General features: G+C 48.4%; 1 protein-coding gene across 4 annotated transcripts in view; it reads left to right on the top strand.

The window, feature by feature from the left end:
• Window positions 1-20,854, top strand: part of msi2b (musashi RNA-binding protein 2b) — a 200,687-nt gene that overhangs the window by 51,782 nt on the left and 128,051 nt on the right. For all 4 annotated transcript variants that reach the window (XM_029255557.1, XM_029255558.1, XM_029255556.1 and 1 more), the window contains exon 6: window positions 1,879-1,971. In XM_029255557.1, the coding sequence (XP_029111390.1) occupies window positions 1,879-1,971 (93 nt within the window). The remainder of the gene's footprint in view (window positions 1-1,878; window positions 1,972-20,854) is intronic.

Below are 20,854 nucleotides of genomic sequence, written 5' to 3'. Positions count from 1 at the left end.
TAATGAGTAGTTGGTATCTTAACTGCGGGCGCTGAATCTGCAAATCCCTGCGCAATAAGAGCGGGAGATATTTTTTCTGTTCAAGCATGTTATTACAAGACGTGGCAACTCCATCCATTACTCCAGCCTCTCAATCACAGGCCTGACTCACGCTGTTAGGAGGTGACGCGTGATGCATCGTGGCAGCACAGTTCCTGCAGCAGCTGGGGGCTGCGGAAAGCCGTGCCGCTCGTCGCACGACGTGCGTTTTTTGCGGGGCAAAACGCCGCACCTCAAAAAACGATGCTGAAACGATACGGCCTGGATGTGACTGCGGAGAGCGTTAAGTCCCTGTGCCGCGAACGCTGTCGATCCGGCGCCGAGGAGGCGGCTGCGGAGACCGGCAAGGGTGAAAGGTCGTTAGTCGTTTCCACGGATACGGCCCGTCTCCCGTCACGGAGTAATCTCGGCACGCCACGTTTTCGGCAGCCCGTGACAGATTCGGCCCGTTCCTACGCGCAAGTCCGTCGCGTTCGCGGGAGCACGTCCTCCGGTACCGGCGCGCGTATGCAAATAGCAGGGACGGCGGAGGATGCGGGATGGTGGATGCGGGATGTCTGCTCCCGTGAAAAAGCTGCGGTTTTTTTTCCCCCCGAGGGAGGTGCATCGGGGGAGAGGAGCAGAGAAGGCCTGTTGACTGTTGTCGCCGCGGAGAGAGAAGGGGAAAGTAATTGCGCTGTTCCAGGGCCCAGAGAAATCCCATCAGCTATGGGCCGTGCTGTCAGGAAGCATAAAGACGGCGTTAAAAACTTAACTCGCAGCAGACAAGCTGAGGAGCATGGGTGTAGAAAATGACTCGGAGAAGACAGGCAGATTATCTATCAAGGGAAGCAGATGAAACAGCTGTAAAAGATGTAGGAGGGCGAGCAGAGATGAAGACTGAAGTGGCCCTGGCCTGTGTTTCTGTTACAGAGATCGCCTGAGATAAATGTGAGTGATGTTGATAAATCCCACCCTACCCCCACACGAGCACGTGAGAGCGCGCACACACACCGCTGCCTTCAACCGTCCGTTTTCTCGGCCGTGGCGCGGCGGCTGATGGGCGGGGTCGCCCCGGAGTTCTCTCGGGGGCGGGCTGTAGTCATCGGGTTTGGGAGGAGAGCGGTCGCACGGTTGCCTCTCCGGCCCGGGATCCTCCCCCCCCTCCCCCATTTGCCTGCGTGCTCCTGGCCGTGCCGTACATTTGCATGGTGACTGCACGCAATACAAATATCTTCACAGTCCATGCAAAAAAGGTTTCATGCCCAGTCTCTGCCAGCTCTTTGCTTTCGCCACCATCTTTTTCAGAGAATTCACTCAACAAAACAGTGTTCGTTGTGCGAAAGGTAGAGAGATCTGCGATCTGCGTTCCGTCTCTCTTTTTAAATCCCTAACGTAATTTTTATACGGTGATGATTATTGAATTAAAATAAGCTGCGTGAGATATGTGGAGTATAGCGTATATACACAGTAAGCGGCAGTTAGTACTCCGATGAAACGAAACTCTTATTTAAGTGACATCGCCTACCCGTAAGTGCATTTTTTAACTTAGTAAATTAACGGTCGTCGGTATCATTTACGTACAGATGTCTCTGGGTAAAGAAACAGGTGTGGTTGCTGAGAATGGGCTTTAGAAAGGAAGTGGGGGGGCGTGGATTTGCATGCGTCTCTGTCTCCCGGTGCTCTTAACACATGATTATTCCCAAGCTGTTCTCTTCGTGGGCTTTTCCGACGCGTTTCCCCGGTGTCACGCTTTAAGCTCCAAATGGTCTGCCGTGCTCGTGTTACGCTCAAGCACAGTATCTTTTCGTGTGCTTAACTCAAGAGTTTTTTTTTCTCTCTCTTCTTCTGTCTTTCCAGATGGTCACAAGAACAAAGAAAATATTTGTAGGCGGATTATCGGCGAACACGGTAGTGGAAGACGTCAAACAGTATTTCGAACAATTCGGCAAGGTAAGCAGTTCCTTTTGGTGACTTTGTGGGACGCCCTCGGAGGGCGCGGCACGCTCGGATTGGTCGGTCGCTCCCGGAGGCTCCTCCCCCTCGCCTGCCGTTGGCTGCCGCCGTGAGACGAGGCTCCCCGGCGTAGCGTCAAGGTGACCGTGTCGCCGCGCAGGTGCAATCCTGCTGATGAGAGAAGTGCTCTTGTCCTGCGCAGAGGACACCGGCGATCTGCGCTCTCCGTAACAGGAGGGCTTTTCTCTCATGGGGGAGCGCAGCCCGTAGAAACTGCACCGCGCAGCTATAAATTGACCATTTATTTGACCTTAAGTAAGGCCCATTGATTTAAACGCTGAAAATATATGAAGTAGGGTCTGAATTTTTTTTTTTTTTTTTCCCCCCCCCCCTCTCCCCTTCGAATCCAGTCCTGTTAGAGACACTGTGCTCCATGGAATTGAGTGAACACAAAGGTAAATTTTAAGAGTGCCGTTCTGGCTCTCTGCTCCTAAAATATTCAAAATTTCACCCATAGTCATCACCACGGAAGGGGATTAAGCTGAAATTTTTATCCTGATTGAGTGACTTGATTATGGGTAGGTTTATTTCTCCTCTCTATTTTTTTCCCCCTCCCAGAGGCATTCTGGGAAGACAAAACAAATCAGCCTGATTGAGTGTGTTTCCTGGGGGCCACGTTCAGTTTGATCAGCGCTGTGTTTGAGGTCACCGGATTGGGTGTAAAGCGGCAGGCTTTCTGTCTGCCTGTGTCTCTCCATACCCCTCCACCGCACTCACTGGGGTAATTTATCAAAATAGCCTGCTTGGTCATCCAATATGGCCTGCCACAGGCCGCTCTCTGTTTGCTTCTGCGAGCAGTCAATCCGGGAGGATGAACTAATTAATTTACTTTCTCCCCGATAAAATTAAAAGGGACTGCTCCAACAACAGCAGCAGCTCTCGTCTGGGGAGGGGGCGAAAAAACAAAGTAATGGTATTGAGGTGGGCAGGGGCAGTCGCTGTCGGTCAGCGAGATGTCTGAAATGCTGCAGGCTTAAATTTTCCTTTAGATGACTCGGCAGCCCCCCGCCCCCCATCTCCTTCTCCCCCATGGGCTCTACGGGCTGCTTGAATAAGGGCCAATTAGCAGGGTGCTCGCAGCGTGGGGAGCAGCTCCGAAGAGGAGGAAACAGGTGCCGGGTTGCCCGGGGTCACGGGATCTGTCTCTTCGGAAGGTGTGCGGGGCCGGGCGGGCCGGGGACAGGGGGCCTTGACGCCCGCCGTGACAGGGACGCTCCGGGAGGGAGACCCTGCCCGTTCCCTCCAGAAGAAGGGCAGAAGGATGAGAAGCTGCGCAGCCCCGTGGAAGAAAGCTGCTCTTAATTGTACATTTTAAACGGAATAGATGGGGATCGACCATTCTTTGCCGTTGCGCCTGTAATCACCTTTTGGGATTTCGGACTCTCTTGCTCTCCATAATTGTCCTCTGCGAGTGATGTAAATAATTTATTTGAACTAATACGGAACGATCATTTGTTTATTCTCGACTTGGTAACAAGGGAGATGCGGTTCTTCCGTACATTTTTATAAACAACGAGCAATGAATTGCTGGCGTTCTGGACAGCGGGTTGAATAGGAGCTGCTTCATACTTGGTGCTGGACGCGTCATCGTTCGTAGGAAGAGAACAAGTTTCGCCGTGCAAATCTCCTCACAAAAGGCCCACCGCCCAAGGTCTTACGCGCACTGAAGGTTTTTTATTCTGCGCCCTGGTCCTATGCATAATGCTGCAGTGGACTGAACCAACAATGTGGGGACAGGTGCTTTCATGATCCACCATTGTAATTATGGGCAGTAAAAAGGTTTAACCTCTGCGCCTAATTTGTAGAATAACCTCCAAGAAGAAATACATACCCCTCTTGTGCTCCGCTACGAACGTGGTGAACTGCCTAATTAGTAAGGACGGCTTTTGCTTAGTCATTGGTTTTTTTTGTAATCGGCTTTGAGTATGTCTCAAAACAAAGTGCTCTTATTTGGCTAAGCTGAAATAACTCCTGCTTGGTTTGTCCCCCCCATCCAACCTTTTCTTTCATCAGGACCCGGGACTTTACTCTGCCGCTGTGTCCCGGGTTTAGTTTCATTAGGCCTGCGAGTCATTTCCAAGCCAGTGGGTAACTACAATCAGCCCTTTGTACCTCTTCTGCCCTGGTTCCCATGTCCTTCTGGACGGTGGCCAGCCACTGTGTTGCTTCTGGAGGGACTTTTTAACCTTTTCTGTCCCATCGAGGAGGGCTCGTGTCATGCGGTGAGAAGACTTGGAGCCCTGGCAGACACAAGTTTGGACTGGCTGTGGATTCCGGTTCTTGTTTTTGACCTCCTACCATACGGCTTTGGCCCTGAGAAGATTGGTGCCCTAAAAAAAGAAAAGAAGAAGTTGCATCTTCACTTCTACCTGAAAATTTGGAATTTAAAAAAAAAAATAAAGGAAAAAAATGCTGCTTTCCAGCTCATCGTCTAGCCATGACTCACACCCTCAGCAGTCATACAGCCCAAGAGGGAGAGAAAAATTGAATGCGTTGCACGGTGACAGGGCAATTGTTTTGCCGTTCTGGTAATTTAATGTGCATTTTTTGTGTTCCCTTAGAATTTGTTGACAGCACAAAATAAGAAGTGTGTGACTGTCAGTAATGGCTATGTTCAAGACTGTCTATTAGTTAATTTAGCACACCTGGCGGACCTCTAACATTTAATAACAACTTCCTATTCTACCCGTTCTTGTAAATAAAAACAGTGCTGGGGTCCATTAGCATTTTGCACAAGTCTCCCTGCACCGGTGAACAGATTTGGGAAGCTCCTTTAAATTGTTAGGCGCTAGAAACAATATCAGTCTTTCTGTAACTGTTTTTGTTTGTGTTTGCCAGGAGGGAGCTGAGTAAAGCTCCCATTTTATGTCTATTTCTAGATAGCGCTGCTAGAGCGCTATATGTTGGAAATAAAAACGATATTGCGTCCGTCCTCTTTAGAGGGGAGCGATTTTCGGACGACTTTTGACTCCTTTCGTTGCCTCACACGGAGGACGTGTGGTCTTTGCACCCGCGTAAAACCGATCGGCCGCTTGTCAAGCAAACGGCATTGGCTTTCGCCGAAAAGCGTTCGCTTTATCGTTTCCGGACTCCGCGAGTATTTATTTGAAGGGCACCAGGTGAGTAGCTGACAAAAGGTTGACTTCTGAAGTCCATGAAAATATCCGGGCCCTGAGTGTTCCTTTCCAGTGCTGCCTTTTGAGGGAGGAATCCAGAGTCGCCGAAGGATGAAAAAGGAAAGCGAGAACCCGGTCTCTGTGTATTGAGTCCACAGGATTAGTTGTACGATAATGTGTTTTCTTCCCCTCGTATAAAGCCATGTTAGCGAAGGCGAAACTGGTACTGGTTTCAGCGGGACTCTGAATAATATTTCCAAACGGTTTGTTCAGCTTTGGTGCCAATCGAGGGAAGGAAGTAAGACTTGAAAAGATAGAAAGTACAGTTGATCTGGTCGTGGCGAAGCTGCGTCCGGCCGTCTCCCCCCTCGGCGTTGAGCGTTTAGTATCGGCACGCCCCCGGCATCTGAGATTGCGGTGTGTTTTCCTGCTCCCGGCTTCCTGGAGAGAATGAGCAGGAACACATGGACGGAAGTTTTTTAATTATTATTATTTAAAGAATTTTGTCGCACGCCGTGGTCTTCAACCTCCATGTTTCGTGATGCTGACTGTAGCTCTGCACCATAGCCAACTAAGCTGAACTTATTTGAAAATGTATTGCGTGTCATCCGTTGCATCCGTGCAGATATGACGGCGGGACGTATTAGCGTTACGTTCGAAGGTGGGGTGCATGCCACCAGATGGCACAGCCACCTTACGTAGCCGTCCGCGTGGTGTCTTACCCCGGAAAGCATCGGGACGCACGGCGCACAGGGAGTAACGTGCGCGTTTAAAGGGCAAAGAGTGAAAACGCGGAGCTGCTGGAACAGAGCCCTACGTTGGGGGTCTGCATCCCGCCTTCCTCTCGGGGGGGATAGCGGTGGGGGGTCGCAAGGGACTTCAAAGTAAAGGACAGATGAGTGAAGGATCAGGCTGCTGTTTTCCTCCCCTGCCTCGCATGCCTCAGGAAGTTGTGCTATCCTGGGTGAGAATTAATGGACACAAATCCCGCTCTGCCGCCCCGCAATTTTACACTCTGGGACACCCACCCCACCCCACCCCACCCCACCCCCGCTGGGTCCTAGTTTGCAGGTTTTTTGCTCTTTCCTTTCCCTCCCCGTGAGAGCTCCATAAAACCCCCATCTCCGCTTTTTTTGTTTTCGACGTTGTTGGCGTGTTGACGAACACGTTTAGTATAACAAATGGTTTTTTGAATAAGGCGAAGTTAAATTCCTGTATGGTTCTGCAGGGGTAGAACACCAGATAAAAAAAAAAAAAAAAAAAACAGCAATTTTCTAACAGTCACTGTGTAAATCATTCTTAAAGCAGTTTCGCAGAAACAAATGCAAGAAGCCGTGCGATTTTCCGCTGCTCTCGGGAGAGCTCTGACGGTTTAATCCAAGCACAATCGCATGCTGTTACGGGCCCTAAAAAACGAATGAAAACTAACCGAGCTTGTTGTAAACCTGCTGCCTGAAAAAAGAGGAGGGGAAGAGAGACTCGGACAGATGATTTAATATCCCCCCCGACCTTTGTTTGCTCTGTGTATTGGCAACGTTTCTGCGAGTCAGGGGGGACGATGTTAAAACACCCACTTGAGAATAGGAAGTTTTACTGCCTCTTGGCAGGGCTCTCACTTGTATCAGCCTGATGGTTATTTATTTATTTTATTTATTTATTTATTTATTTCCTTAAGATGAAGGCTTCTGCATCCTTGGAAGCAAAACAGCCCTCAGTGTCGACGCTGCCTTCAATACCTTAGCTTTTACAGTGCTCGCCCAGTGGCTGCGGCGGCCTTGCCCGGGTACCTGCGCGCAAGGTCAGAAAGCATGCACACCGTGCCACCCACTTATGTGTTTATATTAAAACGCGATCCATGAGGAGGAGGGGGCTGCGTCGAATAATGCGTGCCCTGCTCGAGGAACGTGCCTAGCTGCATTCCCGTCATGCTATTTTTTAATACGTATTCTCAAGGAAGAAGTCACTCTGCGTTCCTCAAGGTTAATCTGACATTCTAATTGCTGTGGTTACTCTTTTTTTCCTTTAGAACGCTGTAATGATTGGCTTTGTTTGACAGCTTGGGGTTCTGAACGCTGGGCGATGCGGGTGGGTCCAGATACAAGACCCGGTCCTGTCGCCATGTCACGGTTTTCAACGTGGCCCGATGTACTACTGACAAACGGTTCTGTACGAAAAGTCGGCTCGTTCACGTGACCTTGCGCCTCCCTCTCGTTTTGTGGTTCAGGACCGAAGAGAGCGCAGAGAGAGACTGGTAAATGCCTTGAGGAGCTGCATCCTCCATTGAGGAGCTGCATGCTTTACCGCTGTAAGAGCTTCATCCTCTTTCTCGAAATCTCCATAGATGACTTTGCCAAACACCTCCGCAGCGCTCCACATGTGGCTCCCCAGCTTCCGACAGGTGTCGGGTGCCATATGGGAAGCGCTTGTCCTGTGTAGAGTGGCACGTGTTGGACAGCAAGCCCTGTGGCCTTCGCGTGAACTCAAACTCCAAGCCCAACCTGGGCCAACCCAAGTAAGCCGAGATTCCCTTGATTGCCTTTGGAGCGAGCCGTCGTGTCACCGGCTAAAGTGTGTGCCAGCCCCAGCGGTGCTGCTTAAAGATTGAAATGTTTAAAGAAGATTGAATGTGATTGAATAGGATTTCCAGCACCTGCTCAGAAAGGTAAATCTCGTCGAGATAGTAAGCGGGAATCTTTGGTGCGGTTTAGGGTTGGGGGTTTGGGGTTTGCCGGCGATTGTGTGAAGTGTCAGGTAAAGCACCCTTTCAGATTTCCCACATTTGAAGATAATGTCAAAATGTCAAAGGGACCTGTCAGAGCCCGTCTGCTGCCACGCGTCTCCCAGTCAGACAATCAGCTTCCGCTCCTATAGCAGGCCCCCGAGCGAGCGGCCAGATTGAAATCGCCTCCGCCACTTCACGGCAACAAATTGCACCAATTAATCTCGACGAAGAGAAGCATTCGGATTTAAAAAAAAAAAAAAAAAACGCATTCCTTCAGACACGTGGATTCCCTTATCCATAAACACAGTGAATTTACCTGTGGAGATGGTTTTGGAGTTCTAATAACTTTTTTCTCAGGGGGTATGGGGGGCGGGGGGGGGCTGTTGGCTTCTGATATTTAAACGTGAGAAGCATTTCAACAGGAGAAGATCGCACTTGAAAACTAATCTTTCCCAGCAAAGACTCCTTTCAGCAGCTGAAACGCATTTTCTTTGACCGCAGATGTGTGTTTGCAGGAAGGTGGCGGGTAATGGACGATTTTTATTTATATATCTCATTTATTTATTTATTTGTTTGTTTGTTTGTTTGCAAAGGCAGCGATGGCCGCATAGGAAATGTGGGACCGAGTGACAGTTTTCAGGCAGACATCACGCTGCTGCGGAAGGATGGGGTGGGGGGTGGGGGGGTGCCGCAAAATGAGAAACAAAATTACGGTGTCACATTTCAAATCGCATTCCGAGCCTTTTTCCGAAGAGATGTGAGCATCGGGAAGCCTTTCTCCAGGCGCTGAGAAGGTGGACGTGATAGCCACGCTCGTGGTTCTCGGCAAGCAATCAACATTTAATGCAAAGCAAGGAGGGAGGCTGGAAGAAAAACGGCCACCGTAGGTAATTTTGCCTAAGTGTGACGAGGGGGAGCTGCCGTTGCGGTTCCTAACTAAGCTGCCATCACTTTAACTTTCTGCAGGAATTCTGCTCCTCGTCTTGCCTTTAAAAGAATAAAACAGTCGCGTCCCATAGGGGTACTTTCTTCCCGCTCGAAACAGTTCCGAAATTGCTGGGTAAATGTCCTTGCCCCCCCTCCTTGGGACAGGAGAGGTTGTTTTTGTCTATAGTTTAATGCAAAGGACTAATGAAGCCTCCCAGGTATTGAAAATCATGTACAATTACTGTGCTTACACAGCGGAGAATGGCTGTATAACACAGCTACCGCCGACGCTCCGCAAAGTCCCATGGAGCCACACCGGCGGCGGAGCGGCAAGCACGGAGGAACAAACGCATTGGCGTTGCCTTCAGCTTCGTCAGACCCGAAGTTCAAACGAGGCTTGTCCACGTACAGCGGCGTGGGGGTTTGTTTTGGTAGGTAAGGATGCCAAGATCCTTGATTCGCGTCAGCCTTTGCGTGTGCCTCAAAAAGTGATCGTTGTTAGCATTTGCCCCCCCCCCCCAGAGTGTCTTTGAAGGGGAAGATTGACATTTAGTGCGTTTCTCGTGTGTCGTGCGTGCGAATGGAGAATGGTGTGTCCTCTCTCCCGGTTCTCGCAGTCAAGTGTTCAAGGAAACAGTGAAGGACTTTCAGGCAGGTACACTAATTAGCTGAGATGCCATTGCTCTAATTTTTAATGAACCCTCAAACCCGAACCAAGTTTACTGACAAGACTCGGTGTACACACTTAATTTGCCACCTTTTTTGCTGGTTTATTTTTCCATCCTTTATTGCGTTGCTTTCGGTTTTCTGTCCCTGCACTTTTTGACTATCGAAATACAGTCATCCCGTATTAATTTGGCCGAAAAATTGAGCTATTACAGAGTTCCTTAGCTCAAGTGGATGAGTTAATGCAGTCGTGATATTTAATTTCTACTCATTCATTCATTCATTGTCAGTAAGCAGTCTTCTAGTGCAGGGTTTTGGTGGGCTGGGCCCTATCCTGGAAATGTAGGATAGGAGGCACAGTACACCCTGGACTGGACGATCAATGTCATCCAGTCCAATTTAGGTCAATCACACACTTTCACTCACACATACACATGATTTAGTGTTAACAATTTGGCAAAAACACGCTTGTTGGCTGTGGAGGGAAGTGGAGCACCCAAAGGAAACCCAGGATCTGAATCCACCGCTGACATGTTATGAGGCCTCTGTTGTCTCCGCTACAACACTGTGCTGCTGCACTGTTTTTTATTTGGTCTACATATTAAAAAATAATTTCTTGGCATTTTGAAGCCAGTCTGCTGCAAAATCATTTCTTTCCAGTTGAGGTGGATCTCACATTCTTTTCACTAAATCAAGATTATTGTCTGATAGTACTGTTTAAATGGTAAAAGATAGTGTCACTCAGGTCCTTTGCCTTTTAGGAGCTTGAAGATAACTTCATAATCTAGACAGTCTCGGCATGGATGCTTTACCCAAACGGTGGTTTTGATAAACCGTGTCCTTAAATCATCCAGTTGCAGAGTAAAGTGTGTGGCACATTAAAATAGCCCTACTTTGAGATGTAATGGCATTTTACAGTATTATACTGTATATCAATGTCATGCTTTACCATTTTCATGGTATTAATTTACATTTATTCATGTAGCTGATGCTTTTCTCCAAGGCGACTTATGGTGTTAAGCCGCTTACAATTATTGACCTATTTATACAGCTGGGTAGTTTTTACTAGGGCAGTTTAGCGTTAGTACATTGTTCAACGGTACTATAGCTACAGCTGGGATTTGAACCTGCAACTCTGGGTCCAAAGGCAGCAGCTGTAACCACTACTACACTACCCTACTACTACTCCTCTAAATAAGAAACGGTTATACTGCTAAATTGCACAACTAGGCACTTTGTTTCAAGGGCTTTGAGGTTTGAAGATGCACAGAGTGTAGTTTTTCCCAAAATGTTTCTGTAGTCCTTTATAATCTTCTTTTAGGGTTCAAGAAATAATTTCCATTTTTTTTCCAAGGGGGAGTTTTCCATTACTTCCAGAAAATCACTTGTGCAGCTTTGCGAGCATGCGTGTAAAAATGGTCAGTGGTCCTGCGGCTTGTGAGAGGTTACTGATAGCAAAGGTCTAAAATACATCATTATATCGGTGTGGGGGGGGTCCCTGGCCCCACCCCAGAGCCTCGCCGGGAAGCGCGGTCATTCTCAGCGGCCAGATGTGCGAGACACAGTGTGTTTTGGAACTGTATTCAAAACCGGCTGCGACATTTCGAGTTTTCTCTACCTCTGTGTCTGCAGTCAGCGTTTGTTTTTAAATCATTCTAATAGTGTCGTCTTTTACGTGGACAGCTGGCAGCGTAGTGGTTACAGCTGCTGCCTTTGAATCCGAAAGGTTGCCGTTTCGATCTCCACCTCTGGCTGTAGTACCCTTGAGCAAGATGCTTAGCCTACATTGCTCCATGAAATTATCCAGCTGTATGAATGGGTAAATAATTGTATCCTTATCACTGTAAGTCGCTTTGGAAAAAAGTGTCACGTAAATGTTTAAGCTCATAGGCTTACTTTACTTCAAACCTTTATGTGGGTAAAACCAGAAGTGTTTGCATGCGACGGCTGATACCGAAGAGGTCGGAGCTTCTGTCTTTGGAGCTAGATGTCAACGTAGCTCCAGCTATAGTACCCTTAACCAAGGTACTTTACCCTAAATTGTTCCACTAAGAATTACCCAGCTGTGTAAGTGAGTAAATAATTGTAAGTAGCTTAACATTGTAAATCGATTTGGAGGAAAACACCGTCTACATATGTAAATGTACTTCGCCCGAGATCTCTCCGGGTCGTGTACGGTGTAAATGTTCATGCGCCGTAACTTCATGAGCATCCCCAGATAAGCCTTTATTCAGCCGCTACTCCGGCAATGTATGTCGTTGTTTGTGTATCTTATAATATTATTAAAAAAAAATTGGTGGGAGGGTATCGTGATTTGTCTGTCCTGTGTCTTATGCACCTACTCGAACGATGAACCTCGGTGCAGCAAGCGGTAGGTAACGAATTAGGTTTGCTTGAGACTTTCACATCTGCAGCTACGTCTCCTTCTCTCAATGTAATGCATAAATTGTACTTTTGCTGAGATACGTGTCGCTTTGGACAAAAACGTCTGCTAAATGAATAAATGTCAATGTAAAATGTGGGTAAAAGGAGAGGAGATGGTACAGGCGTGTCCTTGTGTTGCTTTCACCAGTGAGAGAAGTGGGGAGGAGTTCGGTTCCAGCTCTCAAAGCTGGTCCCTTTGCAGAGACGAGATGCGATCTCTAGTCCAGCGGTGGGAACCCCTCCCAGACGCATCCTCCTTAGATTTTAAATGTGAATAAAGATTTACAAATCATTTATATTCACATCATTTGCTCAAAGCAAACCTTCCAATCAGAGGACATATTTCTCCTTCCAGACCAAGTTCCATTATGGCTGTGAGCCATAGCTAAACAAAATATTTGTGACTATAAGTAAACAATAATATAAGAATGACTCACTAGTGATTTGAATTGTGAAACATTGAACTCTTTTGTTATGCTTTAATTACAGTTCATTTTATTACATAAAAGACAGATTGTGAATTTCACATTGCACGATTCTAAACAGTTGATCAACTGTCTGCTGTTCCTTGGAAACAAACTACAATGGAAGAGTAAATAATTAAAGCGACGCGACCGGGAGAAGAAAAGGCAGATGAGCTCTCTAATTTCCCCCGACGGCAGGTGCTTGCCATCCGTCTGAGAGCTGTTGCAGACATCTGGTGCGGCTGCCACTGTGCGGAGCGCGCAGAGGTTCGGGGAGGAGGAGGGGGGCAGGGTCGCGGCCCGAAAGCCACCGTCGGCCTCCTTAACGATGACAAGCTGCCGCTGCTCTGCCCTCTGAGATGAGGGCCACGTGCAGATGTTCAGCCTTTTATGCAGCGCGTGAGAGAGAACAGCCTTAGAGCGAGGAACTCCAGCCAGAGCAGACCCATGCTTATAGTGCAGATGTCCTCTCGTTTTGCCGAAATATCGGGATGCGTTGCACCGCGGGCTTGGTTGCGGGCTTTTGGACCGAAGGACTCCTAGCTTAACGTTGTAAGTCGCGTAAATGTAACTCTGCGCTCGGCTCCTTACGTCGTCGCCTTTCGACTGACGGACGTCTCGGCCCCGCGTCAGCATTTCCGCACAGACGTGCGCCTTGGACTTTGCTGACGTTTTTTCCAAATCCACTTAGTACTTATATCTCTATGTTGACAGTAACGTACAGTTGATTAATCAACATTGGATATTATATGGAAAATGCTGATCGTATTTTGTCCCTTGAGCGTAATTTTATTTTGGAGCTTAAATATTTTGCCTTTTGCTGGTCACTGTGGTCATCCTATGCCGGGGTATTTTCTGCTTAGGGCACCAGTCAAATGTATCGGCAGTGATACCTGACAGCATCTAGTCTCTTCTGACCTTGTTGGTCTTTGTGATGCAAGAGTGTCGACGTGTTTGCTTGCAGATTTGTTTTTTTTAATATCCAAAAGAGGTAATATTTTGCCCTTTTTCTTGCGCATGTTTACTTTAATATCCTCAGTGATGTTTGTACCATCGCGATTACTCGATGGTCAGAATATAATTATTTACCTCAAATTTTTGTCTTCAATTTTCCATAGCCTTGATGGCTTCTCCCTCCTCTGTGAACCAAAATTTAATGCCATATTAAAAATCCACTTCAAGGAGAGAACATCTCTTTGTTGCGTGTTTCTTTTTCTTCCTCTGCTGTCATTTCGTTGGTAGCCCTTAACACAGTGACCGCAACTGCTCAAGTGCCAAATTGAGCCCTTTCGGAACCCTGTATGTGGCTCAGAAATCCCATCAAGGGTAATTATTTCGGATCGTGAGTCAGCCGGAAGGATGGATTTTTCTCCCTCCCTCTCTAAAGTACGACTGGATGGAGCCTTCAAATGGTTCTCTCTATGCTCCCCTGCCGAGTCCATCAGTCCTGTCTTCCAGCTGGCCTAACGCTGGCCGACCAGTCCGCCCAGGAAGCTGGGGGCACACTGTGCCAAACACTGGCACTGCCCGGACCCCCGGCAGAGAGTTTATGGACTACCGCGGTGCGGACGGGCCAAGGCCTCTACTGCAGCTGAGTAACAGAACCGATCTGATCTGCGTTCACGGGGGAGGCCTCCTCAATAGCCTCCCCACGTTTGTTCGGATTACTCTTCCTTCACTTTGTTGTCTAGCCAACTCTTTCATCCAAAGCGACTTTTCCCCAGTCCATGTAGCTGGGTATTTTATTGAAAGAATTCAGATCAAGACTCAAGCCAGCAGCCTTACCGTTGCAAGTCGATCTCTTGAACCACCATGCTACCTGTTGCATGTGTACAATAACGTTTGTTGTCAAGGCTGTTCCCCCCCCCCCCCCCCCCCTTTACTGCATTGTTTCTGGAGTCGCTTAGTGTTATTTAATAAGAAAATCACACTTCTCAGAGCTTCATTATTTGTTCCCTCAGTTGATGCTCTTGTGCAGACTGACATACGTGGCCACCAGCAGGCTTTTACATTTTCTGCTCCGTTCCCCTGGCCTGGAGCGCCTGGGAAAATTGACCCAGTTCCCAAAACATTGCACAGAATGTCCCTCCCCTTCTCAGCCCTTCTGCGGAAATACTTCACGGAATACAGATAACTCTAAGGGAGAAGTCTCGTTATCGTCTTTCCCCGTGCTCGCTCCCTGGTTTGACAGGCCTGGATCGCTTAACCGTAATTTTCCTCCGCGTACGCGTTCGTTTCCGCGGAGCTCCTCAGCAGAACGTTCTCGTAGAGGTGGTGGGTTCTCCTGTGAGCTCAACGTGTCTGATCGCCCACCGGTTTTGCTTTAATCGGCCTCAGTTCGGCCGCAAGATCTCCGCCGCCCGCTTCTCTCGAAAATTCACGCTCTCTTCTTGCGGGGCTACCGCAAAGCCCATCTCACTTTATGTGGTTCTCGTAATTCCAGGTTGTCTGTAACAACTGTCACGTCCCCCCATTCTTCTCCTGTTTTAGCCTGTGATTGTTTTTACAGTATACGCACATAAAATGGAGCTAATCGGCCATCCCTAATTGCCAAACCATTTTAAAATGTTAAGTTCATGCTGTTTAAGAATGGCTCAGAGGGACAAATTAGGTTCAGGAAGTTTTCAGTGTTGTCTCAAATTTACGAACATAGTGACTGTGCATTACTTCCACGCAGAATCTGGAAATTTCAGTTAAAAAACAAAAAAAAAACTTGGAAGTATTTTAACGAAGTGACCGCTTTTACATGAGCGGTTTCTTGGCCGAAAACTCGGGTGTTTTAAAATTATTACTTTATTCATAGGGCAAGCTTCACCTCTTCTTTCTTTGCGGAGTGTTAATTTCATTCACGCGACTTGTATCGTAACGGTAATTTTCAACCTTCGGACTTAGTTTCGGTTTACGAGTCGGAGAGGAAATCGTGCTGACGGGTCGAACTCGTTCAAGCCACGAGTGTACGAAGCAAGTCGGGCCTTCGCTTTGCTTGCTCTTCCCTGCCTGGCATGCCGTCACCGGGGAGGATGCCCGAGAGCCCTCGAGTCCTGCCTCGGCCGTCCGGGTGGGGCCGCTTCCCGGTTTCGGAACGGGACCCAACCCTGTGGCCGAGACGACCTCTCCGCAAATGGGTCGACCTTGGCTGGGACGCTGTGTGCCTCAACCTTTTTATCTCTCATTTTGTCTTTTTCAGCCGCTCGTTTGATGTTTCTCGTTTGTTAGCATTCTTTGCTGGCTCGCCGTTAGTTTGCCTGAGAAAGAAACGCCATCCGAGCGTCTGAATTTTTTTTTTTTTTTGGAAATGACGCAACGAAAACCGGCTGTGACACAGGGAGAATATGTCAAGGTGTCTCCGGTGCCGCGATGCATAGAGGCACCGTCCCCAGTGTGACTTTACTAAGGCGCGAAACAGCTTCACTCAGCCGGTTTTGGGTCGCCAACCCGTGTAGCGCCGGGTTCAGCCCGGTACGGCGCTCGTCCTCGAGTGCCACGGTCAGCATCCGTGCCGTTGCAGCTGCACGCTACTCCCATGAGCACCACACTCCATTTGTTGCGGAAGTAGAGCGGCTGAGCTGCAGTGGATTGGGGGGGGGGGCGCTCCTGCCAGCGCCACCCCGACCGCTCCTCCATGTCCACCTCCAGCTGCGCGTTGCCCTGACTCCACCCTGAGACCATCGGACCCCGGTGACCTCCATTGTCCATCATGAGCCAGGGGCAGCTTGACTCTAAAAATACACCGAACGACGAGCCCTCTGTTAAATACGCCTTTCTCCGAAACCCGACAGGCTGATGGTTTTTCTTTTTATTTTTTCCCTCTGACCTTGTTGTGTGTGTGTGTGTGCGTGCGCGTGCGTGCGTTTGCATGCGTTCGAGTGTGTGTGTGTGTGTGTGTGTGTGTGTGTGTGTGTGTGTCTGGAATGCCAGCTAATCCACAAAAAAAAAAAAAGAGAGACTATTTATAATAAACAATGAGAATTACATGGTATATAAAACAATGCCTAAACGGAGAGCTCAGTGCATGTAATAAACATTATGACATTTCCGCTCCTCTGTCTCAGGGATAATTGTGCATCGCGGAGAGCGTGAAGGCTGAATGTGACCTTTAAAAAAACACAATGCATGCGCATGTGCTGTGTTGGATACATTTAATTTGAATAGCCCTCTTTATTTTCCGCTCTTAGTGTTTTTGTAGCAGCGTGCGTGGCGTGGAGCCGTTTTGTGCCTTTTTCTTTATTTCTTCCTTTGACTTTTATCGCTGGCTTCGGTGCTAAATGGCTTTGTTTGGGGGGTGTTGTTCTGCGGGAAGGTCGAAACCCGTCCGCCCGGTCCCCGCCGTTGCCTCTAAACAAGGAAAGGAAGGTGAAATTCTGTTCTGCCGGTGCTCTCCGTGCTGAATTCCAACACGTTCCCCCCCCCCCCCCCCCTTCCTCCCCTATCACACCTGATTCCGTTTGACAAAAGCCCCTAATGGCTCAATATTTCAGTGTCTATCGAAAGCAAGCGAAGACTAAATCCTGGAGCCCATCTGCCGCATCTGTTCCTTCCCTGTATTTGTGACACATTTGCTCAGAAGTGTTTTAATTTTTTGTGTCAGCACTTGGAAAACTACTCCGTAACGAATTACTCAAAACCCTAATGAAAGCCCCAGAGAGCTGGCTGCGTTCCTGCGTCGGGAGCCCGACGTCAGCGCTAACCTTTTCCGCTCGCGGCGGCTTGGGAGCTCGCGTCTGCGAGGCGCTAGAACGAGGCACGGCGGAGAGGGCGCGCTCGGTAAAAACATCTGGGGCCGAGCGCCGTCACCAGACTGTGACCGGGGGCTAATCCGGACATCTCCTTTAGTGCGGGGGCCGGGGGGCCGGGGGGGGCGAGGCGTTCGAAAGCGAAGAAGAGGCGCGGAGAAGCTTTTCGTACTCGGCCGTAGAGAGACTGTTGACCTGTGCTCCTCGTTTTATTAGCTAAAACGACACGTCCTTCAGTTTCGGCGCTTCCTTTCTCTGCGGTCGAAGCCACGCCGCTCCTTATTTATTTATTTATTTATTTATTTATTTTATAGGGGGCAGCTAAGGAAAGTGAGCGCGTTCTCCTCGAAGTTAATAACCATTCACACTAACAGAATGCTTCATTACGCTCCCTGACCTCGGTGGCATTTCACTGCTGCCTGGTTATTAAGCCAAGTCTGCAAAAGTGCCTTTGAAAAGCTTCAGGGAAGCCAGGAGAGCTGAGGAACTGGTTCCCATCCAAGGAGCGCAGGCTGATTGTCAGGTGCAGCGTTTTGTAATTACTGCGGCGACGGCTCAAACTTGAGTCCCCCGCCTGCCTCCCCCCCCCCCCCCCCCTTAGCTTTATTAGGTTCCGTCAGCCGCCGTTCCCTCCTTCCTGCCCCTCCACATGGTGCGCGAAACCTGGTACGTGCTACCAAAGGGCAGCCGTATGTCTACCGGAGAGCCGCTGCCCCGTAGCCTTGTGCGGTCGATCTGGATCGACACTTCGTGTCCGGGTAGTCGTGTTCAGGAGATCGCTTTGGCGAGTGGCGTTATGTTCGCGCTACGCTCGTTTTTTTTTTTTTTCTTTTCTTAATATTACTCATTAATTGTAGAAGATGCCAGTGTTGTTGTCTGTAGGATCTATGGACCAAGTTGATGTTCTTGTTGGTTTTCAGGTCCCGAATGCCAATCAGTGTAGAGTGCTGCCGAAATTAAAAAAAAAAAAAAAAAATCTTTGTTGGCTCTTCTATTAACTTTCTGCTAACCATTACCTCTAATGAATAAATAATGAAATTAATATTTAATAGCATGGAAAAAAAAAAAAAAAACGTGCTTGTGACATAACGCAAGTGATGGACTTTCTACATAAACTGGCCTGCAGAGAAGAACGGTATGCGTTACCAGGGCCAGCGAGGAGATTAGTCATATTGGACTGAGCACCTCTCTTGATCTGGCACACACATATGGTCTGACCTCGGTTGAGCCGTTCTTCTCAGAAAGTCTACCGGCAAAGGGACCCGCCGTAATAAATTATCGATCAGCATGAAATGTTTTTGCTGGGCCTGCTGTCTCCTATCACATCCTACACGTTCTGTTCTTTCATGTGTGAGCGCATTGGAAAGCTGCGATTTCAGAGGCACCCAGGTATCATTAAAAAATCTGTTCAAAGATCAACGTTGGGTGAAGTACTGTTTCAGAAAACGGCGCCGTGCCCCCGTCGCTCCACTCCATTGCATTAAAACCGAATTGGCACTCGTGAGAACAGTAGGTGGTGAAGCGTGGCAATAATCTCAACAGTGTCAATCGCATCCCCTCAAAATACAAAACAGTCCAGCACTCATCCCTGCTGGTTTCCGTGTCAGGTATGAAAAGTGAGCCTTTGAATGAATCTGTCTGCTCTCATTTGCATTAAACATTTTATAATGAGTTCTCAGATCCTGGAGCTGGGCAGATGGAATTTCGGATTCACGCGGTTCGGCACGTTTCGACAAATGCCGTCCTGCGGTATTTGGGGACCCGTGACCCTGCACCGGGGGTCAGATTCCCCCCAGGTGATCCGGGGTGGCCGATAACGGGCCGCCTCGTTGCGGACAGCCGCCGCTAACTTGCGCGCGGCGGACGGGTTCGTCGGAAACATGCAATTAGTCGATCGGAGGAAGCGTTGCCATGGCGACGTCGGGAGTGACGGGAAGCATCGAGGTGAAAGGTCTGAATTTTCCTGGGACGGCGCTTGGCAGCTCTCGGAGCTGCTTGTTTGGCTTCCCGGCCAGCGAAAGCAGGAATGGAAAAAGAGTTTGCGTAGACCCGGGCATGACATCCTGGAGAGAAAGTGTTCCCTTTAATGACCTTGGAGGGTCGCTCAGCTGCGCTGGTTACTCAACACCACCCTGAAACTGTCTCTTTCGTTCGAGCACAGCTGCAGCGCTGCCTTTGGCTGCGAGTTGGTGACCTTCAATGACAAACGGCTGAAGCTGGGAATAAGGGAAATGTAAATGGTCTGCCAAGAAACCATTAGTGCTCCTCAATGAACACAGAGAGACATTCTCTTCATCCGATTGGCCTAATTCAGTCGCTCCTTTGCCGGAGCATTGGTTGTTCTCGAGGAAACTTGATTACCGGTGTTATGAATGATCACACTGTTTTATTTATTTTGCTTCGTTTGCTTTAAAATTATTTCTTGAATGCGCTCACCGGCGGCGGCGAAGGTGTCTCGATCCGCCGTTGGATCACCGGTTTAACCCGGTCTTCGTGCAGGGCAGCGCCAACAGCTTCATTTGTTAAGGAGTTTTTTTTTTTCCCCCCCCTCTCTCTTCCTCCTCGAGGCAAAAGTGGTTGCTGTGCCACCTCGCTGGGACCACTCTCCGAAACCGACGGCAGCCTTGAATCACAGCTAGAATGTTCTCTTTAACCTTGTGCCTGCCCCCCATCCTCAGCTCAAGCACAAAGTTCAGCCTTTGTGTGGTGTTTGAAATGGAGGTGCCATAATCTCCATTACATGGCCTGGCCAGAAAAGATGAAACATTGTTATCGGGAGGATAATAATCAAGAAGCCAATCTCTTCATTTCCATTTTCTGTTTTTCTCCCACTTGACTGTGGTAATGCTTCAGCCCGTCCTCTTTGCCATAATCACTGCGGCAGGTCTTAGGAAGGAGAGGATGGATTAATAGCATTAAAAGCCATGTTTAAAAACCAAAAAAAAAAAAAAAACAGGTTTTATGGGTTTTATTCTCCCAGCTGAAGTTGGGGATCTATAAAATTGAACCATCTAAACAGCGCGCAGCGTTGGGAATGCGGGTGGTCCCGGATTTACGAGAGTTCGGCTCACAATTTTTCGACTTCACGATGGTGAGCTGGGGATGGACATTCAGTAGAAACCGTAGTTCGAATTTCGATTTTTCCCAGGCAGGCGATGCGGTGCGGTACCATTTTGGAATGCCGGCAGTGATCCGCATCTCCCGGTCTGCCATGCAGAGGTGTGTATTAGGTGTATTGAATGTATTTTCGGCTTACGATATTTTCGATTTTCGAAGGGTTTTACGGAACGTACCCCCATCGTATGTCGAGGACCACCTGTAACGGGTTAAAGAAAGATCTTAACGTATGTACGTCCTCAGTATCGAGCTCCTTATGTGCAGAAAATGCGTCCGTAAGGCGGTTGTCCGGATAACGATACTAATGTCACCATTGTTTCTTAAGTGGGAAATTTTTAATCGTGTCCAAGAATGACATAAGTTTGCATAAAAATGACCCAAAACGTACACGAACACTAGTCGTGATATTATGCTTAGCTTGTTGTTGTTATATTGCTATCCTCATGTTACTCTTCTATAAAGAGCATCCTCCAGTCACGTTTCACGAGACACTATTACCGGTGTAGTTTTATATGACCGAGGTGGATACTGTGCCAGCGGAGTGCAAGTTTTATGACGGTATTCACAATTGCATGGAAACAGTACCACGAGAATAATATGAACAGTTTATTTGATGGTGTAAGGAATGTATGTGCGCTGGAGACAAATTAA

This window comes from Scleropages formosus, chromosome 10 (genome assembly GCF_900964775.1).
Source record: "Scleropages formosus chromosome 10, fSclFor1.1, whole genome shotgun sequence".
Lineage (NCBI taxonomy): Eukaryota > Metazoa > Chordata > Actinopteri > Osteoglossiformes > Osteoglossidae > Scleropages > Scleropages formosus.
This window is presented reverse-complemented; position numbering and strand designations above follow the sequence as displayed.